Below are 22711 nucleotides of genomic sequence, written 5' to 3'. Positions count from 1 at the left end.
TTTTTACAACCTAACAGACACCTCCTCTTCACCATTACTGTTTGTTGTCAAAACTGACAGTTGGAGGGGCGTGGTTATATATGTTAGCCACGCCCAATACCTCAGACAGATGTAATCTAAGAATTTAATAGAAAGCAAAATGACAAGGGCAAACTATTTTTTTCCTTAATGACATGCACAGATAAACTGTTCAAAACTAGCAATGTGAGCTAACGAAATCATATGGGGTTTGGACTTCATTTTTACTTTACTTTTTATTTCATTTTACTTTACACTTTTTGATCTCAAGAATCTTTAGTGAACCTGAAGGCTTTACAATGAATGATCGGTTGTTGATCATAAAAGATTGGAAAGTGTCCTCATGTTCCTTGGTGTACTCGATCATTATATTGATTTAAAGCAAAACCGCACTGTATTCATGCAAAAAAAATGGAAAGGAAAGTGTATATATGTAATGTATATATAATTGCATGCATCCATTTGATTTATATTTAAATATAAAAATATATATATATATCAAACATGTTTGATACAAATTATATGTAAACTTAAATGTATAACAAAATAGTTTTGTTTAGTTTTGTTTCTATCACATATAATTATATATTATTATATATACTTATATGTATATAAATACACTCACCGGCCACTTTATTAGGTACACCTGTCCAACTGCTTGTTAACGCAAATTTCTAATCCGCCAATCACATGGCAGCAACTCAATGCATTTAGGCATGTAGACACAGTCAAGATGATCTGCTGTTCAAACTGCGCATCAGAATGGGGAAGAGAAGTGATTTAACTGACTTTGAACGTGGCATGATTGTTGGTGCCAGACAGGCTGGTTCTGTAGTATTTCAGAAACTGCTGATATACTGGGATTTTCATGCACTACCATGTCTAGGTTTACAGAGAATGGTCCAAAAAGGAGGAAATGGCCAGTGAGTGGCAGTTCTGTGGGCGCAAATGCCATGTTATAAAGCACAAATCATCTGGTTTCTTGATAATGACAATGAGTTAACTGTACTCAAATGGCCTCCACAATCACCAGATCTCAATCCATTAGAGCACCTTTGGGATGTGGTGGAACGGGAGATTAGTAATGTGTATTAGTACGAGTACTAGTAATGTGTACCTAATAAAGTGGCCGGTGAGTGTGTGTGTGTGTGTGTGTGTGTGTGTGTGTGTGTGTGTGTGTATATATATATATATATATATATATATATATATATATAAAGTTGAAGTCAGAATTATCAGCCCGCCCATTGAATTTTTTTTTATATTTGCCAAATGATATTTCAAGAGTTCCCACTTAGATATGCTTGGCGTATAAAGCAGGTTTGGCATGCTGTCCCAGGAGAGAACCCTGAGCTCGGAGATATTTGAACCCAGGGCTCCCGCCCGGTCAATAAGCATATCAGGGGGTTCAAGATCAGGTAGGTCTCGAGAGCTCCCCCTTTAGAAAAGGAAGGAAAAGGAGAAGATGGGGTGGAAGGGGGATCCTTCCAAAACGAAGATAGAGCAGTAGGATGAAAATGATCCATTTATAGTAAACCAGGATCATTCTGATTGGATTATTACTGATTACGGATGAGCGGCCAGTCGTGCTCAACCATATCATGTGCTCCTCTCGAAATTAGTTTATGAGACTTCACTTAACCGAGTAAGGAAATTTTCACAGTATGTCTGATAATATTTTTTCTTCTGGAGAAAGTCTTATTTGTTTTATTTTAGCTAGAATAAAAGCCTTTAATTTTCTTAAACCAATTTTAATGTCAAAATGATTTGCCCCTTTAAGCTATAATTTTTTTCGAGTGTCAAACCATTATTATACAATAACTTGCCTAATTACCCTAACCTGCCTAGTTAACCTAATTAACCTAGTTAAGCCTTTAAATGTCACTTTAAGCTGTATAGAAGTGTCTTGATAAATATCTAGTCAAATATTATTTACTGTCATCATGACAAAGATAAAATAAATCATTAGAAATGAGTCTTTTAAAACTATTATGATTAGAAATGTGTGGAAAAAATCTTCTCTCCTTTACACAGAAATTGGAGGAAAATTAAACAGGGGGTTAATGATTCTGACTTCAACTGTAAACAAACCTATTTTGGATGCAAATAATTGCGAATAATTAACTCAGCACTAAATTTTAACTTTTGCTTTTTTAAATGAGACAGCACATGCAGCCTTCATAATAACATGCATGCAGAAATCTCATACAAGATCTTGACAGGTAGTTCTGGGGAAGTTAGCTCAGTTTATAACCAGCTTACAGCCAAAAACAAACCATTTTAAACTGACAAATCAAACTTTTTGGTTGCAGAATCAGTTGAGGCCAATCAGCTTGTATTTAGTCAACCTCTCTGTCTCTGTCTAATTGGGAATGATCATTAAGAGTGATATTTAAAATGAACAAACCACAAAAAAGTGACTTTAAAGTTAAAGGAATAGTTAACAAAAAATGTTACTTATTTAAATATAGTTATATTTATTGAAATATTTGTATAAAAAATATTTATATATTTGAGAAAATATAAGAAATATATTTGTTGTAAGAAAAAAAAAACATTCATCCTCCTCATAAGACATGCATTATCCTCTTGCGGTGTATGGGTTATTTTTTTACCACGAATGTTTGCGCTTTTGGAAGCTTCAAAAAAGGGCCACTATCCTGCACCACTATGTAGTAGAAAAGAACCAGGAGACAATTTAAAACTACTAAATACTGAATAGAAAGAACAAAACATAAAGAAAGAACAAGTATACCCTTAAAGGGTGAGTAAACTATGGGGTCATTTTGGGTGAAATATAATTTACTTTTGCAATACAATAGTCAAAGGAAAAGTGCAGTAAAACCATTGTGCTAGTTTTCGTTTATAACTCATGTATTTGCCTGTCAGACATTTCACACTGGATGAAAGATCATCATCTTCAGCTTAACCTCACGAAAACAGAAATGCTTGAAGTTTCTGCCATCCCGACTCTACACCATAACTTTTCAATCCAGATGGATGGAGCAACCATCACTGCATCCAAAATGGTAAAAAGCCTTGGAGTAACGATTGATGACCAACTAAACTTCTCTGACCACATTTCCAGAACTGCTCGATCTTGCAGATTCGCACTCTATAACATCAGAAAGGTCCGACCCTTCCTATCTGAACATACAGCTCAACTCATTGTTCAAGCTCTTGTTCTCTCCAAACTGGACTATTGCAACTCTCTACTAGCCGGGCTTCCAGCTAATTCTATCAAACCTCTTCAGCTGCTTCAGAACGCAGCAGCACGAGTGGTCTTTGATGAACCCAAAAGAGCACATGTCACTCCGCTACTCACCCGTTTGCACTGGCTGCCAGTTGCTGCTCGCATCAAATTCAAAGCTCTGATGTTTGCTTACAAAGCGACCTCTGGCTTTGCTCCTTCGTATCTGCTCTCACTTCTGCAGATATATGTGCCCTCCAGAAACTTGCGTTCTGTGAATGAACGTCGCCTCGTTGTTCCATCCCTAATAGGGAAGAAATCACTTTCCCGAACTCTCACATTCAATCTGCCCAGTTGGTGGAATGAACTCCCTAACTGCATGAGAACAGCAGAGTCACTTGCTGTCTTCAAGAAACAACTAAAAACTCAACTGTTTAGTCTCCACTTTCCTTCCTAATCTTAACTGCCTCTCTGGCTATACCACTAACTGTACTCTCTCTCTCAAAAAAACAAAACAAAAAAAAAAACATTACTAATGCTTAGCTTCTTAGACTTTACACACCTGAAACTTGTCTATAGCACTTGTTCACTGCTGCTCTTATAGTTGTGTAAATTGCTTCCTTGTCCTCATTTGTAAGTCGCTTTGGATAAAAGCGTCTGCTAAATGACTAAATGTAAATGTAAATGTATTTGTAAAAGCAGACACTTGTAATCTTCACATAAAGGATGTGACTTTTCATTTTTACGTGAACTGTCTCTTTAAGATGCATCATCTATTGTCTGATCAAAGTAAAAAATAAGAAAGAAAAGCGTATTCATGTTGATGTACTTCATGAAAATGATTGACTGCAAAAAAGTGAGAGAAGCTGATTGGATGAGTTGTTTGACACACAAACCAATTGATTTAGCTGGTAATTTCAGCATGTACTGCAAGCATTCAGCTTTTGCAGGAGGGGCAAATTATAGATTCTTGTCGCACTGTGAAAAGTCCATTTCTTATGATGATGATGATGATGATGATGATGATAGCTCGTTTTTGGACCGCTGCCATCAACTGTATTTGTAGTCACGAAAGCTTTTATCCATTTTAAACCTTGACAACTTTGTCTATTTATCTCTCTCTTTCCATCTGTCTGGATTGTTTCCCATTTTTAACAGAACGTGGTGTAACTTTTGATCAGGAGGACCGTGATCAAACAGGGACTTGTAAGAGGTGTCAAAACCTAAACAGAAAAAAGTGGCTTGCGTTTCATTGAGACATGACGAGCATATATTTGTAAAGCGCTCTTTTATCTGATAATCGATTCAGTCAAATCAAAACTCTCCAGGTGGGATTTTTATTAGACTGAGATCTCACTGCAAGTGAACAGAGATGAGAAGATGTGTTGTTGTCTGTGTTGACTGAAAGTGAAACTATTTAAAGCATAATTAAAAAATCATGTTCTTTAATTAAAATGAAGGTAATTAAAATCCTGCTGATTATAATTAACATACATAGGGTTGTTGGTGCCAGACGGGCTGGTCTGAGTATTTCAGAAACTGCTGATCTGCTGGGTTTCTCACGCACAACCATCTCTAGGGTTTACAGAGAATGGTCCAAAAAAGAGAACATATCCAGTGAGGGGCAGCTCTGTGGGCACAAATGCCATGTCATAAAGCATGAATCATCTCAGACTGGTTTCTTGAACATGACAACGAGTTTACTGCACACAAGCGGCCTCCACAATCACCAGATCTCAATCCAATAGAGCAACCTTTGGGTCACCGCCAGAAAAAAAAGTGGCTTGCGTTTCATTGAGACATGACGAGTATATGTTTGTAAAGCACTCTTTTATCTGATAATCGAGTCAAATCAAAACTCTCCAGGTGGGGTTTTTATTAGACTGAGATCTCACTGCAAGTGAACAGAGATGAGAAGATGTGTTGTTGTTTTTGTTGACTGAAAGTGAAACTAACAGTAATAAAGCATAATTAAAAAATCATGTTCTTTAATTAAAATGAAGTTAATTAAAATTATGCTAATTATAATTAACATACAATACAAATGTTAGGTCAAAAGGATTCATTGGCAACTAATTGAAATGAATTGGGATTTGTTAAAGTACTAAAATGAATAAAAAAATTACTTTATGAATAATATACAAATAAAGCTATAAACTGAGAATATAACAAGCACATACATGACTAAAGCTTAAATTTATATTAGAATATAAAAGTAAATTTAAATATATTTGTGCTAGTAATACTGAAAGAACATACAAAATGTTTTTAAATGTTTCCTTTGGTTTATTCTCTTATTTATCAGGGGTTACCACAGCGGAATGAACCACCAACTATTCCAGCATATGTTTTATGCAGCGGATGCTCTTCCAACCACAACCCAGTACTGGGAAACATTTTTTTTTTATCAAAAAACTTTAAAAACAAAGCTGTAAACATGACTATACACTCACCGGCTACTTTATTAGGTACACCTTACTACTGTAGTACCAGGTTGGATCCACAGAACTGCCTTAATCCTTCGAGGCATAGATTCAACAAGACACTGGAAATATTCCTCAGAGATTTTGGTCCATATTGACATGATAGCATCACGCAGTTGCTGCAGATTTGTCAGCTGCACATCCATGATGTGAATCTCCACCACATCCCAAAGGTGCTCTATTGGATTGTGATCTGATAACTGTGGAGGCCATTTGAGTACAGTGAACTCCTTGTCATGTTCAAGAAACCAATTTGAGATGATTCGCACTTAATGACATGGCACATTATCCTGCTGGAAGTAGCCATTAGAAGATGGGGACACTGTGGTCATAAAAGTATGGACATGGTCAGCAACGGTACTCAGGTAGGCTGTGGCATTGACACGATTCTTAATTGGTACTAATGGGCACAAAGTGTGCCATTGAAATATCCCCCAACCATCACGCCACCACCGCCAGCCTGAACCACTGATAAAGTGCAGGATGTATCCATGCTTTCATATTGTTGACGCCAAATTCTGACCCTACCATCGAAATGTTGCAGCAGAAATCGAGACCAGGCAACATTTTTCCAAGCCTCTATTGTCCAATTTTGGTGAGCCTGTGTGAATTGTAGCCTCAGTTTATTAGTTCTTAGCTGACAGGAGTGGCACCTGATATGGTCTTCTGCTGCTGTAGCTCATCTGTCTCAAGGTTGGACATGTTGTGCATTCAAAGATGCTCTTTTACATATCTCGGTTGTAACGGTTATTTGAGTTACTGTTCCCTTTCTATCAGCTCGAACCAGTCTGGCCATTCTATTCTGCATTTACACCCACAGAACTGTCGCTCACTGGATATTTTCTGTTTTTCGCACTATTCTCTGTAAACCCTAGAGATGGTTGTGTGTAAGAATCCCAGTAGATCAGCAGTTTTTGAAATACTCAGACCAGTCCGTCTGGCAGCAACAACCATGCCACGTTCAAAGTCACTTACAGTAAATCACCTTTCTTCCCCATTCTGATGCTCAGTTTGAACTGCAGCAGATCATCTTGACCATGTCTACATGCCCAAATGCATTGAGTTGCTGCCATGTAATTGGCTGGTGAGAAATTTGCATTAACGAGCAGTATTAGCTGTACCTAATAAAGTGGCCATTGAGTGTATATTTAGTAGTTTTTAAGTTTTGTGATTAAAACATTTAGTATGTTCTTTTAGTCTAATAAATCTAACCAAATTAATAATAGAAATCTTTAACCTAATAAAAAGTCTAATAAATAAAGCAAGCACACTCAGCAAAATGACTAAAATTAGAGTTAAAATGTTTATAAATATTAAAATAACACTGGCATAATTACTTTAGATTAACAATTAACAATTAAAACAATTAAAAAGTAAATGCATTTTATTAGAAAATTCTTTTTTGCAGGAACAAAATTGTGAAATATAATGAATAATATGCAATAATGAAACAATAATGAAATTAATGTAAAAATATTCTTAAATAAAGTCATTTTAAATGGAAAAATAAAAAAAGAAAGTACATGATATCATGAAAAATTCTACTCAAATTTATCAAATAAAAAAATTTAAAATAAAAATGTACTTAAAATAGTAGAAAATACTGTAATAGCAATTAATAATACTGAAATAATATTGTTTTTCTGAAAATAATATATAATATACAAATCCAAAAACTCTCCTTTTTCCCCCTGTCCAGCATGTGTATAAGGCCAAATGATAAATGACACCAAGAGTTTTGTTTTTGTGTGAGCTCTGCTTTTAACTGTAACTAAAAGAAAGCCTAAGAATAAAAGTGTCATAACTCATAAGTGTAGGAGCAGTCGAGCTCCATACGTTCCCCATATTCTTTCTCTTTCTCTTTCTCTCAGTCTGTTTAACTATCTGACTTGCTCAAGAGTGACTCACATCCTCTGGGGGGATTTTGTGTGTTTTCCAGAGCCCACCTACATCACGATGGCGCCCCCTGCCTGCGGCTCGCTGGATAACTGCACACTGCTGGAGCAGAGCTGCGCGTTTGGCTTCAGCCTGGACCTCAGCGGCTGCAGGACGTGCGCCTGCAAGAGCCGTAAGTGCTTCATCTTCCTCAGCTTCATTCCAGACACACACTGGCTTTAGCAGAGATGTTTATGAGGATAAATAGTGAAGGATGGGTGGATTAAGGGGTTGTTTTTATACTGAGATGAGACTGCGTGAAGTTCTGACTAATACTTTTGTGAAAAATTGTGTCTGTCTATGTTTATGATTTTTCTTTTTTTGATTATTATATTATTTTATATTATATTATATTATATTATATTATATTATATTATATTATTTTATATTATATTATATTATATTATATTATATTATATTATATTATATTATATTATATTATATTATATTATTTTATATTAAATTATATTATATTATATTATATTATTTTATATTATATTATATTATATTATATATATTATATTATTTTATATTATATTATATTATATTATATTATATTATATTATATTATATTATATTAAATTATATTATATTATATTATATTATTTTATATTATATTATATTATATTATATTATTTTCTATTATATTATATTATATTATATTATATTATATTATATTATATTATATTATTTTATATTATATTATTTTCTATTATATTATATTATATTATATTATATTATATTATATTATATTATATTATATTATATTATATTAAATTATATTATATTATATTATATTATATTATTTTATATTATATTATATTATATTATATTATTTTCTATTATATTATATTATATTATATTATATTATATTATATTATATTATATTATATTATATTATATTATATTATGCTATATTATATTATATTATATTAAATTATATTATATTATTTTATTTTATATTATATTATATTATATTATTTTATTTTATTATATTATATTATATTATATTATATTATATTATTTTATTTTATATTATATTATATTATATTATATTATATTATATTATTTTATTTTATATTATATATTATATTATTTTATTTTATTTTATATTATATTATTTTATTTTATTTTATTTTATTTTATATTATATTATATTATATTATATTATATTATATTATATTATATTATATTATATTATATTATATTATTTGTTTCTTTTCCAACCTTCAGGAGAGGAGCTGTGTGGTGGTCTAATGGCCAGCTGTACCCTGAAATGCCCTTTTGGCTTCCAGACTGACATTCACGGCTGTGATGTTTGCCAGTGTCGTCCGCGTCACAAGAAGTGCAAGGCTGTGGCGTGTGCCAAGGACTGCCCGTTCGGCTACATGTAAGAAAAGTCTTCATGAAAAACCTTGATTCGCCTTGTATTGGTGTAAATGAAAGTCTTACAAGTATAGAACAAAAAAAACTACATGCTCTTTAATGGTGTTAAATGGTGAGTGTTTTTGAAAATTTTCAAGTTGAAAATTTAGCTGTAAAATCAACCCATAACCCATGGGTTAACACATGTCTTATAAAATTGATCAATGTGTTTTTGTAACGAAAAAAATCTCAAATCTTTGGTCACACTTAGGCCCCGTTTAGACTGTGTTTTCGTTTTAAAACGCATAAGTATTGCCACGGTTACGTCATCCGTCCACACTATGCCGGAGTTTTCGAGCGCCGAAAACTGAGCGATTTGGAAACGCTGAAGAAGCCGTTTTCATTCTAAAACACTGCTGCTCCGTCTCAGTGTGGATGAGGGAAAACTGAGATTTTTGAAAATGGAGGCGGGGCTGCAGACATTCGCCTCTCTGATTGAGGCTTTTCCTCAATACTAAGTAGCTTACACACAGTTCAGTCCTGCATCCACTCCTTGTAAGTTCAGACTTCGCAAGTTTGATATGGAAAACAGACTCTCGAGGACATGTCGGGTAAATCATCAAAGGGAACAGTGCACTTTATAACCTCATTCACATCACCCTGGCTATGTTGTTTCACTTTCTTAACAATAAAATGAAAACATGAAATAAGGAACTGCTATTTTCATTTTGATATTAACAACTTAACAGACAGCAGAAATATTGAGGCGTCGTGCTGAACATATGAGCGTCATCTTCACTGCATGCATATTTATAACAAAACAAAGCCTATTACATTATTGCCTCATTTTATTCTCATTGAAAATATGAAACATACCCTCTGTTTTGCTGAATATTAGTTTTAATAATCAACAATGGCCATTATAAAAGTATAACGTACAATAAGTTTATACACTATAGGAAATAAAGGCAAGCAAACAGTCAATATACAGAATGTACGAGGTTACATTAATTATTAACTTATCTTTGCCCTCAGCCAAATATCACGTTTAACAAATATAGTGAAATTAGATCCAGCGGCAGCTCTCATACAGGTAGATACGCTGCAGCGCATGCCAGAGAGTGTGTGTGTGGTCACGTAATGTGCGTTTTGGTGTAGACGGAGAGTTGTTCAGAAACGCTGGGTGAAACGCCAGTGTGGACGCCGATCATTTTCAATTGCACTAGTGTAAAAGGGGCCTTCGTTTTAAAGGGCCACGAAACCCCCCGGACTCAGCAGGGTGTTTTCACACCTCTAGCTTGAAAAAAGTCAGGAAAGTGGGTGTGTCCAGCTCTGTTTAGGTGGGAGTGTCGGGGGAGGGAAAGAGGGATGTTTTTGCATAAACATGGTAGTTTCCGTTTGAGCACGCGCTGAATTTCACAGAGGCAAAACAAACACAGAGGCAGGGGAGAAAGACAGTGACTGTGTTTACATGGACAACAGTAATCAAATTATTTGCCAAATTATAAATTTTTCGACTTTAACTGCAGTTTGGCACTTTCACTTTCATTCAGGAACATTTCATGCAGGCCCCCTGTGACAAACGAGATATTGGATGTGAGTAACTGCTGGAAGAGTGTAGTTTTAATGGAATGTTTGATACCGCACAGTGAATGGGAGGAAAAAAAACCCTCCACGTTTCTCTGTAACTTAGATGCACTCGGTAGGTAGCGTCAGAAAACGTGTGTGTTATTCCTGTCACAAAATGCGGCAAAAATCCTACACGACAGTAATAGTTTGATTAGCGTGTTTACATGTTTACACTCGGAGAGCCGCATTTACAGGATCTTTCGGTCTATAATATAGTACTATAACATTGCAGTGATATTAACGTACTGTAAACTTAGTAACTAAATCATTTTGACTAAGGTATGTCTTTGAAAACTAAAAGAGTAGTGCTGATGATACAAACTAACGTTGCCATTTGAATAAACAAACACAGAACACTGATCACACACACACTTACCAAATCTGTAGAGGCAGGACAATCAACACCAACTTGAGCTACGTCTTTTTTAAAAGAGGATGAGTGGCAAATCAGGATTTCACAATTTCCAGATGTGAAAAGCTCTCGGGTAAAAAAATCTTCCTTACAAACATATTTCTGTCGAGTGCATTGTAATCCACACGTGAGTCCAGCTGCGCTCTCATAGCGGGGAAATGAAAACAAAACCTTCGTTGCAGCACATTTATATACAAAACACTGACGACCCATGTCTCCAAACAATTCTTGTTCTTCCATTTGTTTTGGCAGTAGTTGGGTCTATCGGGTAGGATTAGGGATGTAAAATAAGATTTTACTTTATAAGTGCTAATAAACAGTTATATCTTAATAATCAGCAGGTAATAAGCCAGTATTTAATTTTTAAATAACAAATTTGGAAATAGACACATCTCCTGAAAACCATTTACCACACAGTTTGTTTACCAAAGAAGACTATGATGAAAAAGAAAAAAGGTTAGCTTGGCATACTGTATAATGTTTTACTGTATATTACACAATGTGGCGCCTCTCTTCAAGTCTCTCTCATCTTTAAAGCTATCATGCATATAAATGAAGTTGCACCTCATTCACAATAGAGCGCGCTAATTGGTTTGAACCAGTCTTTCTCATGAATTAATGCTGCACACTCAGAGACGTCACGTTGTACTCGGCGGTACAGACATCCACTCTCCACGCTGGAATACACACAAGTATCTAATCGTCGTGACGCAGCTTCAAAAATTTGTTTCTATCCGGAAAAACGAATTTGCTCAAAATAACGCAAAAACAACCTATTTTAACTTTTTTTTGTGAAATATATGTGTCGTAATAGTGTTTTTAGCAGCGTGAGACACATATATGACTGTCAACATCGAAAATGTTATTTGGTGTTTCGTGACCCTTCAATGTACAATTCATGCCTTTTAGCTCAATAAACTACTAATTACAGTAGCTGCTTACTAATAGTTAGTAAGGTAGTAGTTGGGTTTATCGGGTAGGATTAGGGATGTAAAATAAGATTTTACTTTATAAGTGCTAATAAACAGTTATATCTTAATAATCAGTAGGTAATAAGCCAGTAGTTAATTTTTAAATAACAAATTCAGAAATAGACACATCTCCTGAAAACCATTTTCCACACAGTTTGTTTACCAAAGAAGACTATGATGAAAAAGACAAAAGGTTAGCTTGGCATGCTGTATAATGTTTTACTGTATTTTACTCTTACAAGCACAAATTCCCAGGAAACACATGTATTTCTGAAGCTTCAGCTATAAAGTTGTTGGAAGTCAGTGATTTGAGTTTATTATTTAAAAATAAAAAATAAAAACTTTTTTTTTGCTATATTTTTGCTGCAAAAACTCATCAATCTACTTAAAAAGACAAGCATTAATATAATTATGCCCATTTTATGCAAAAAATGACCCCTATCTAACACCATTATACTATACAACATGGAAGAGCCAGGATAAAATGTTAAACTATATGCCAAACTTTGTGTGTGTTTGACAGAAAAAAGGGTAACACTTTACTTGAAGGGGGAAACATTGTTTATTATGACACCTTGACATTAACAAATACATCACAACCTGTTTGTGTCTTTGTTATGCCAACTTGACATTACCAAGACAACAAAGCTTGTCAAAAATCTGTCATCAACATGATTTTCATGAAGCCATTATAAATATGTCATGAATTTTATGACAGAGTTTTAGTTGTGATGTATTTGTTTATGTCAAGTTTTCATAATAAACAATGTCATCCTTGCATTTAAAATGACATAACTGAGCAAGTGAAAATTAATAACAGTTGACATAAGTACAGTATGCATAAAATCCTATTCACATTGACATGGTTATAAAGGTGTAAAAACAGTCTTATGAACACCCCTTTAGGTAAAGTGTTACCAAATACATATATATATTTACAGATGATGGCTTGAGGGTGAGTAAATTATTGGATAGTTCCTGTTCCTTTAAGCCAGTCTAGTCCTGGCACAATATGAGGCAATTTGGATAAAAGTTCAACAAGCACAGTTAGACTGCTGTAAGGATTAGTATAAAAAAAGTCCTACTTTCTTGTTCACCGAGGTAATAATATGCTTCTGTAATGTTTCAGATTATTGTTATTTTTTTCAATTTCATGTCATTGTTACAGCAATGATTTTCTAAACTATCAGGACAGGCAGCAGTCATTAGCTGTCACAAACCGAAGCGAATCCCACACTGTTTCTAGCACGGTCTGGAGAAATTGTGAATGACAAAATGATCCCCTACGCCATGCTTTGCTTGTTTGTGCCCGACTGCAAGTTTGGAGCTGACAGCTAATTAGGGCCGGCTCAGATCAGCGCCTCTGATTGTGCCGCGTAAAGGATGAGCTGCGATAGCGAAGCTGAACACCTAATCTACACAACACCATGTCTCGACGCCACTGCGAATAAACACTGCTGTTCCACATAGGCAAAAAAAAACTGCTCCAATTATGCAAGCAGATCGCCGAGCCAATTTGTAAAAACTTTTGTGGAGCTGTGAAGTCGGCAGGTTAAAGAGACATCTTGTGACAAATGGAGATGAGAAAGAAGAGGAAAGTGCAAGAGAGTAGATGCAACTTCTTTCAGGGACTGATGCCTGATTGTCACAAGTTCTTACTTTTAATGAAACTAAAGTAGAAGGAAAGAAAGGGGTCAGGATTGGGAACTGTTGCGAGCCAGATTTAAACTCAAAAAAACTGTATGAGCACCACCAGTCAGGGATGTGTTGGAAAGTGTGCTCCAAATGACTGTGCTTCCAGTCATTTGTCATTTTGTTGTTGTCTTCATTTACTACGGAGGTGCCCCAACTAGGTCCTGGAGGGCCGGTTTAGTTAGACCCCAATTAGACACACCTGGGCTAGCTAATCAAGGTCTTACTAAGCTTTCTAGAAACATCCGTGCAGATGTGTTGAGACAAGTTGGAGCTAAAATCTGCAGGGCTCCAGGACTGAGTTTAAACACCCCTTATTTAGTGTATTGTTGTCCCAGGAGGTACGTTTTTTTTGCAGTTTTTGTTTTCGCAAATCCACCAGAGGCCGCTGTGTACACTTTTTAAAAAGTTTCTCTCACAAGTGCCATTCACTCCTGCTGTTCTTGTGTAAATCCACCTGAGGCCGATGCTGACTGACTGACTGACCTATCCATTGACCCAGCGTCCTTCTTCGTCCTTCTCCTTCCTAAACCCAACCGATAGTGTTTTCAAAAGCACCAATTGACCAGCGGCCACCCACTTCCCTAAACCCAACGGATAGTGTTTTGAAAGGCAATTCAGAAAAAGAAAAACCCCTGATTTTTTACCACGTTTTCAGACTTTACCACGTTCTCATACTGTTATTTACTTTATTATTTTAGCTTCTGTTTTTGTCTTACTTCTTCGCCGGACTCGAACCCTGTCATCACGGTCAACTCCGCTCTGCGTCTCAAGTTCACCGACGTACATGTCGAGCTACCGAACAAACTGGTAACAGCGTAAAAGCAGTCCACATAGAGGTAAGCAGTCAGCTGGTAAGCGAGAAAAGGAACGGCTTGACATCGCCCCGTAGAGTTCGTTCAAAAGATGAAATGCAGCCATATGTCCCTCTGGCTACATAATTCATGATCTCCAGAAATGTATATAGGGCTACGTTTTCAGAATGAGCCTGTTGAAAAAATTACATTAGAAAGTTGTGTTTGGAAATACAGGTGTTGAGATCTTGAGATTACAGCACCATTTCTAGACATAAACCTAGGGCACCACCAGCTGCAGGGGCATTAATTTATAGATTCAATTATTGATTTTTCTTTTTCTTAGGATATTAAGTGAAGATCATGTTCACGGAAGATACCTTAAAAAAGTCCTACTTTAAATATATCAGAACTCAATTGTTGATTAGTAATAGACATTTCTAAGCACTTCATAAAGACAACTTTAAAATAGATTTTCTCTGTATTTAGATTTTTTTTTTTTTGCACCCTCATATTCCAGATTGTCCAATAGTCTTGGCCCAATCCTAACAAACTACAAATCAATTTATTCAGCTTTCTTGATCTTACAAATCTCAATTTTGAAAAATTGACGTACCCCCATATACATTTCTGTAGAGCGCGAATTATGTAGCCAGAGCTACATGTTACCAGTTTGCTCAGTAGCTCGCCATGTACATCGATGGACTTGAGATGCTGAGAGGAGTTGACCACAATGACAGGATTTCGCTTCCGGCGAGGAACAGTTCGATAAAGCAAGTAAAACAAAGGGCAAAAAATTAAATAAAGAAGTAAATAACAGGGTGAGAACGTGGAAAGATCTAAAAACGTGGTAAAAAAACTTCCCATGAGGGCTTTTGTTTTTCTGGATTGTTTTTGAAAACACTGTTGGTTGGTTTTAGGAAAGGCGGTGGGCCAATCAATCAGTGCTTTTGAAAACACTGTTGGTTGGGTTTAGGGAAGGGGGTGGGTGGGAGACCTGGTCAGTCGGTCAGTCAGACAGTCAGTCGGCAGCAGACTCTGGTGGATTTACGTTAGAACAGCAGGCGCGAATGGCACGTACAAGAGAAATTTGAGATCTGAAAAAGCATACACAGCGGCCTCTGGTGGATTCGCAAAAACATATATGATTGTATATAGGGGTACGTATCAAAAATAAGCCTGGGTTGCCTCTATGAATGGTTTTATGTTACAGTATCACATTCTGTATTTGAGGTGTGTTTGATTAGGAATGTAGCTGAACTCTGCTGGACAGTGGTTTTACAAGATCAGAGTCCCTCACTCCATCTTTAAAGGAATAGTTATGAGTTCTACTGTTTCTTTAAAACATAACAAAGCTTGCTATGACAAGTGCAGGGAATAAGGCAGTAGCGTTGACCTATCCTCCATCTCTATAGTCTCCTATCAGAGAGTCAGTCTCTCAGGTGTGGTTGAATAAAGAGTCTTTATTTATCAGAGTTCGGCCCCTGGCCCAGCGTTGTCCTTTCCCCTCCTCAATCCTTCCATCATGAATGAGCACACAAGTGCAAATGCTTGCATCTCAGATTCTAATTTTAGATATCTATTTATGCCCCCTCAAAGTTATGGCCGAGGATCAAGCTCGCGGCCTGAATAATGCATGCAGCTTAGTGCAGACTCCCTCCTCTTGCACAAAGAATATTGATATTCCCCACCGCTGACATCATACCTGATAGCTCCTTATCACCAAACCAAATACGCACTGCACATGGCTGCTTCTCAGCCCTATTATTCATCCGATAAGAGCAGAGAGGGGGATGAAGGATGGGGACAAGCGTGTGTGTGGATGAGATGGGCAGTTGGGGTCCAGGTTAAAGAAGGTGCTTTAGTCATCGGGGAGCATTTTGATTGGTCGTTTTGGTTAGTCCTCATTAATGTGCCATATGCTGACAGGATTTGAAGTAAGGTCAACAAAGGTCTCTCTCTCTCTCTCTTTCTTTCCTTTCTCTCCCTCTCCGGTGTTAACAGATGACATTGGACCATGTCTTTGGCACCTGCTGTATTTTGCCAAGATTTGATGTACCAACGACAAGTTGTGTACTGACTGTTTAAGAAGTCTTAACTCTTTCCTCACCCTTGATAAGATATCTCATCAATTAAAAGATGATGATTTCCCCGCCATGGATGATTTTTTACAGCATAGCATGTTTTAATTGTGTTACATTAAGGGAAGCTCTAGCGAATGTCTTGAATGAGACTTCTGGGACCGAACCATAAGAAAAGCAGAGAAAGTGTAGATCATATCCCATGTAAAAATGTATAGTTATAGTTATTCAAGTTATTGTTATAGTTATACAAGTTGACATTGGATTATTCCTGCACAAAGACACATCTACACATAGGTATCACCTATACAGTGGTCCCTTGTTATTCGTTCTAAAAATAACCCACAATAAACGAAATCCGTGAAGTAGTCAGCTTTATTATTTACAATTATTATAGCAGTTTTAAACCTGTAAACCCCCTCACTACACACTATACACTTTTCTCAGAGAGGCATTAACATTTTCACACTTTTCTCTCAAATCTTCTTTCAAACCTTCATAGAAAAATAAGTCCAGTATTATAGAATGAAACCAAAGATCAAACCATTAGATCTTCATTTATTTATTCCCCAATGGTGCCCTACAGCCGTGTAACTTCTACCTTCCTTTGGCATGTCCAGAAGTTCAACTTTTTGTGTGATGGTAAGCAGCTTCATCTGCCTTTTGGGTGCTACAGCAGCTACTTTTGACGATGCAGAACGTTTTGTCGACATTGTGGAGAGAAAACTTGCAAGTCACACTGCTAGTGATCGAAGATATATGTAAATCTGGCAAGCTGAATGCATTCTGTACTGTACAAAAGACACGACACGCAGGAGATTGATTGACAATGGTCTACAGCAAGTCAGGACACAGAACACAATGCACTATAGAAAAAATTACACTTAATTTTCTGCAGGTTTGTAACTAGTTATTAGTTAATTTGTAGGGGAAACAAATGCTATACAAATAAACTTGAATAGAATTGAAATCTTGGAAATGAAGTACTTGCTGTACAGAAAAGTATTTACAGGTTACAGTTTTGTCTTAAATGTTGCAGTTTTGATTAAACCTATCTGAAACTGATTCAAACCTATCTGCATTCAAGTGCCCTATCAAACTCACATGAAGATAGAATAAAATGTTTTTGTGTGTTAGTTTAAAAGCAGAGACTCTTTATTTTGATTTTCTATTAAGGTCATATACTCCAAACTGAAAATATTCTGAGGGCTATCAAATTACCTGAAAATCATCAAAAATATTGGTGGTGGCTAGCAAAAAAAAAAATGCTGGCGGGGAAAAAGTTTTTGAACCAATACTGACACCTAGTGGTGTGGATCCAGAAATCCATAAACCAATGGTCTAAAACTCAATTCCTGGAGGGCCACAGCTCTGCAAAGTTTAACTCCAACCACCTCCAACTCACACCTGCTTAATAGTCTCTAGTAGTCTTGAACACCTTGATTAGTTGGATAAGCTGTGTTTGATTAGGGTTGGAGCAAAACTGTGCAGAGCTGCGGCCTTCCAGGAATCAAGTTTGAGACCTACGCCATAAACAGAAATATGGTAATCATAGTCAACCGTGATTAAATTATTCTATTTAAACACTAATATAAATGATTATTTGTTTAATGAATGAAATACTACAATATGCCTCTTAAGCTTTCTTTATCTTTCTCGTTTTCTCTTATCAGTAAGAACAAGCATGGATGTGATACCTGCCGTTGTAAGAAATGCCCTGAGTTGCCATGTGACAAGGCCTGTCCAATGGGATTCCAGCATGATGAATTGGGCTGTCTGATTTGTCAGTGTAGAGGTAAGTCTTTATTCATTTATTTAAGTATTTTATTTTATTTGGTTAGACTACAGAATGACTATTACGTTTCTTATAAATAAATTAATCTGAATCTTAAATCTTTATTCATTTATTTATTTATTGCAGTTTGTAGAACAATAAACATACAAAGGCAATAACAGAAAAACAATACAATATTGAAATGAAAGATATAAAAAATGTTAAATGATAATGTAAGACAATAAAAAGTAATAACAAATGACAAACCAAATTTTAAATTTAGGTGCAAACAGTAACAAATTATTTTTAAATATCTTAAAATGAGAAATATCTTAGAAATGTAAGTTTTTTTACTGTCCATTCAATCTTATAAATGAAGAATTTTCTATAAATAACGAGGAAATTCACAAAATACCAAATTCGAAAATTTTAAATGCGACTGGATTAGACATTTAAAATTACTAAAAAAACATAGTTTGAATTCTGTGTTCTCCTGTATGCACTAAACTGTTGCTTGTAACTCTTGTATCTTCATATTCATATATTGTATAACGTTTTAATACTTAAAATATGTATTTTAATTTAGGCTTTAGTAATATTTTTATTTGCTTTTGATTGTTTTAATTTTATATATCAACACTTATTTTTTACTTATAGTTGACTTTTATCATATTGCTGCTGTACTAATTTTATAAGCCACTCAATGGCATGCATTTCCAGATACATGTAAACCAGTGCTTCTCAACCACGTTCCTGGAGGACCACCAGCTGTGCACATTTACCATGTCTCCTTCACCAAACACACCTGATTCAGATTATCAGCTCATTAGCAGAGACTGAAAGACCTGTAATGGAAGTGACATCCAAAACACGCAGTGTTGGTGGTTGTTGGAATATATTATCAATCCCATGCGTGTAAATAAAAAAGGTCAGGAGAAGGTTTTATTCAATACAAAAAATATTATTAATTTATTGTATACAATTGAATGCTTCGATGAACAGAATTCTGGTATCCTTAATGCAATGCAAGAATTACATTCATTATATGCACAACTAACCACTCTACATTTCCTGACTCAAGAATTTATACACAGCTGATATTAACAGGTGGAGTTTAGTGGAATTCGTCACTTGTCAATCATTCTCCAGTCCTCCGTTGGCCACACCCAAACATACTTCCTCTTTTTCTACAAAATCTCTGCACAACATTAGAAGCATAAGACTTCTTAACTGCAAATATTCTGTGTTCAGTTTCATCCCATCTCTGCTCACAGGAAGTTTAGCTGCAGAGCTCAAGTTAATTTTAGACATTCAGGCCTTTGCATTTCCATCAGCTCCATCTACTTCTGCAAAAATGCTTCATTAGCATGCAAGGCGCATCACACTCTGAGAAGAAGTTTGGTTAATATATCACCTTAAGCAATCCAAATGTTTAATAAAAAGAAAAGAGACCAAAGTAATAAAAAAATAAATTTCTTTTTCACAACATGGTCCTCAAGGAACATGGTTGATAAACACTGATGTAAACCGTAATAAAACCACTGTAGCTTGTATTTTATCTACGTAAACCAAAATTTTTCAGTGGATTAACTTTCACAGATTCATTGTGAAATGAAAAGCCTTTATTTGTCACATACACTTTTACATGCAGTGAAATTGGACCCCCTTCCCTCCCGACCATGCACAAACATCACACATTTTAGGGGAAGACAGGTGGGACGAGAGGTAGCTTTTAGAAAGAGGAAATAAGAAACATTAGGAAAAAGGGAGGCAGAAAAAAAGGTGCTCACCACATTTTCAATCCAGCCAGCCAGCTTGGTGGGGTTTTGAGCTGCACTGACCACTTTTATCAATCGTCGATACCCCAGGGCTCTGCCTAAGCCCATCAGCAGAAACCCTGTTATCAAAGTTCCAAATAGGTAGATATCTTCAATATCCTCCAGGGACAGAGTGGCCAGGCACGCGATGCGCCACTTCTCCCACCCGTCCCTCATGGATCCAGCTGCAAACGTCTCCGCAGGACAGGTGGGTTCCCCCGAACCCAGACTTCTTGTTAAGAAGATGGTGTCAATTGTGTTCAGAGACCAGTTGATCAAATACATAATTCCTTATTTGTTTGGAGAGCAGGGCAAGGAGAGCCTCAGAGATAGAATAAGAGGAGACATGAGAAGCCAGCCAAGAAAGATATGGAAGGGAGAGGAAAAAAAGTGCGACAGCCTTCGGCGAAAGCCAAAGAAGAACGAAAGTTCACCTTAAGAATAACAATGTGAGCTAGCAAAATAAACATTGTACATTTTAATTTCTCATGGACTTTAATGTATTTATATAAAAACAGTTGACATGTTTCAAAATTAATTCAGTCAATTTTAACCGTTCTATGCTGTTGGTTTCATCCATTCTGGGGTGTTTTCATCCACTTTGAGGTGATTTTGAGTTTTAATTTTGGGCCCAACTTTCTCTGTGTTTCAGCAAATGGAATAATTTTTGGTAACAAATCTTTTTTGTCACATATTTTGGGAAAATGCTTCGAAAATTTTCAAAAATTATCCTTGATTATGTTTGTGGCTGTTTTGCCCCATTTACTTTCATTGCAATGAACATTTTACAGTAAACAGCAAAATCACAGATTTTACCTCTTCCCAACAGGGAAAACCGCCAACAATCAAGAATGCATGATTATATGCTGTCATGGCTTTGCAATTGAAAAATGACGTTATAATGGAAATCAACGAGGCAAAAACAGCCACGAGCACAACGAAAGGGTAGTTAATTTTAACACTACACAAGGGTTAAAAAAAAAGGCCAAATAAAATGTAGGTAATATAACCTAAAACTTATTTTCCCCCTTGATCTATAGTGCTATATTGGCCACATCCAGCTGAATCGATATGCTGAGGTGTTATTCCTTTAATTTCCAAGTGTCAGCCATGTGCACACAGAGAAAACCAAGAGCAAGGGTCTCCAGCATGACTCATTCCCCCCTGCCTCCCCAGATTTCCCATTTATTTTGAAGACCACCTGTTGTATATACAAAAGCCTGGCGCACAGTTACCACCCCTCCATTATTCATGTGGCTCTTGTGTTCCTGTTTGATTCATCTTCAATAATGAAGCTGGCACGTGAAATATTCACAAGCTCGGTCCATTTAATAAGAAGGGAGAGTGAAGAAAAAGACCCCTTTTTTTAATCTTCCTCACGTTGAATTTGTTTGAAAGTGTGCATCCTCGGCGTATCAGCCAGACAGGGTTTTAATCAATGTGAAATGGTTGTGTGATATTGACTGGGGCCTGGCTAGAGCCATGGAGAGGCAGTGAGAGGTGACGCTCTTGGCAGATAGATGAGATTTGAGAATGTTTTGTGCTCTGGGGTTTGGAGCGTGCGCCGCATCAACTTGCATATTTTGTCATTTCACGCTGCATGTGTAGCAGCCGGTGAAAATGTTTTACTGAAGAGGTCAGATGTCTGGAATATAAATGTAAAAAATGATTCAGGGAATCCTCTAGCTTTCCCGCTTGGCTATTAGTATGCCGAAGAATCCGTCGGGAATTGACTCTAAACAAACATCTGCTCTGTGTCCGGAATGAAATTCTCATCCAAATATGTTTGAAGTGGGATGCCGTTTTAATGCAGGAGCAGATTTTCTTCATTTGTTTTGATTTAGGACTATTAGTTGATGACACAACTCACAAAACCAGTAAAATAGGTGTATCAAAATTATACATTTTCCTGTTATGCCAAACATCATTAATATTAGCCAAAGATCAGGGGTTTTTTTTGAAGATATTTGGTAAATTCCTTGAAACTAATATGTATTGATCTATGAAAACTAATATGTATTGCTAAAAACTTAGGGCTCTATTTTGACGATCCATGCGCAAAGTCCAAAGTGCAGGGCGCAAACGCATTAAGGGGGTGTCAAAATCCACTTTTGCTATTTTAAGGACGAAAAAATCTGCTTTGCGCCGTGGCGCATGGTCTAACAGGGTTAAGCTTATTCTCCTAATGAGTTATAGGTGTGTTTTGAGAATAAACCAATCAGAGTCTCATCTCCCGTTCCCTTTAAGAGGCAGTTGTGCCGCGCCATAGCGCATTTACTATTTACATGGTGACTTTTTAAGTGGAAAAACTGAGCACTTCACTAGAGAGAGAACAGTTAAACAGATCATCTGCATCCGCACTCTTGTGGATAGGGAAACGTGTTGTACGCACAGACATTTATTAGCCTACATAATTAATTTAGTTTAAGCACAAAGATTTGTTTTAAAACTATTTCTAAATTCAGTTCTAATTTCCAGCAAACGAATAAATGAACAATAATACCGAAGTGTGGTCAAAAAACTGAGTTATATCCAAATACACCTGCTATG

The 22711-nt window shown here is 36.0% G+C and overlaps 1 protein-coding gene across 2 annotated transcripts in view; it reads left to right on the top strand.

Annotated features, from left to right (window-relative positions):
* The window catches only part of crim1 (cysteine rich transmembrane BMP regulator 1 (chordin-like)), a 313308-nt gene that overhangs the window by 230759 nt on the left and 59838 nt on the right, over positions 1 to 22711 (top strand). For both annotated transcript variants that reach the window (XM_056477346.1, XM_056477345.1), the window contains exons 8-10: positions 7631 to 7759; positions 8860 to 9016; positions 18244 to 18365. In XM_056477346.1, coding sequence (XP_056333321.1) covers positions 7631 to 7759; positions 8860 to 9016; positions 18244 to 18365 — 408 coding nt within the window. The remainder of the gene's footprint in view (positions 1 to 7630; positions 7760 to 8859; positions 9017 to 18243; positions 18366 to 22711) is intronic.

Source organism: Danio aesculapii, chromosome 17 (genome assembly GCF_903798145.1).
Source record: "Danio aesculapii chromosome 17, fDanAes4.1, whole genome shotgun sequence".
NCBI lineage: Eukaryota > Metazoa > Chordata > Actinopteri > Cypriniformes > Danionidae > Danio > Danio aesculapii.
This window is presented reverse-complemented; position numbering and strand designations above follow the sequence as displayed.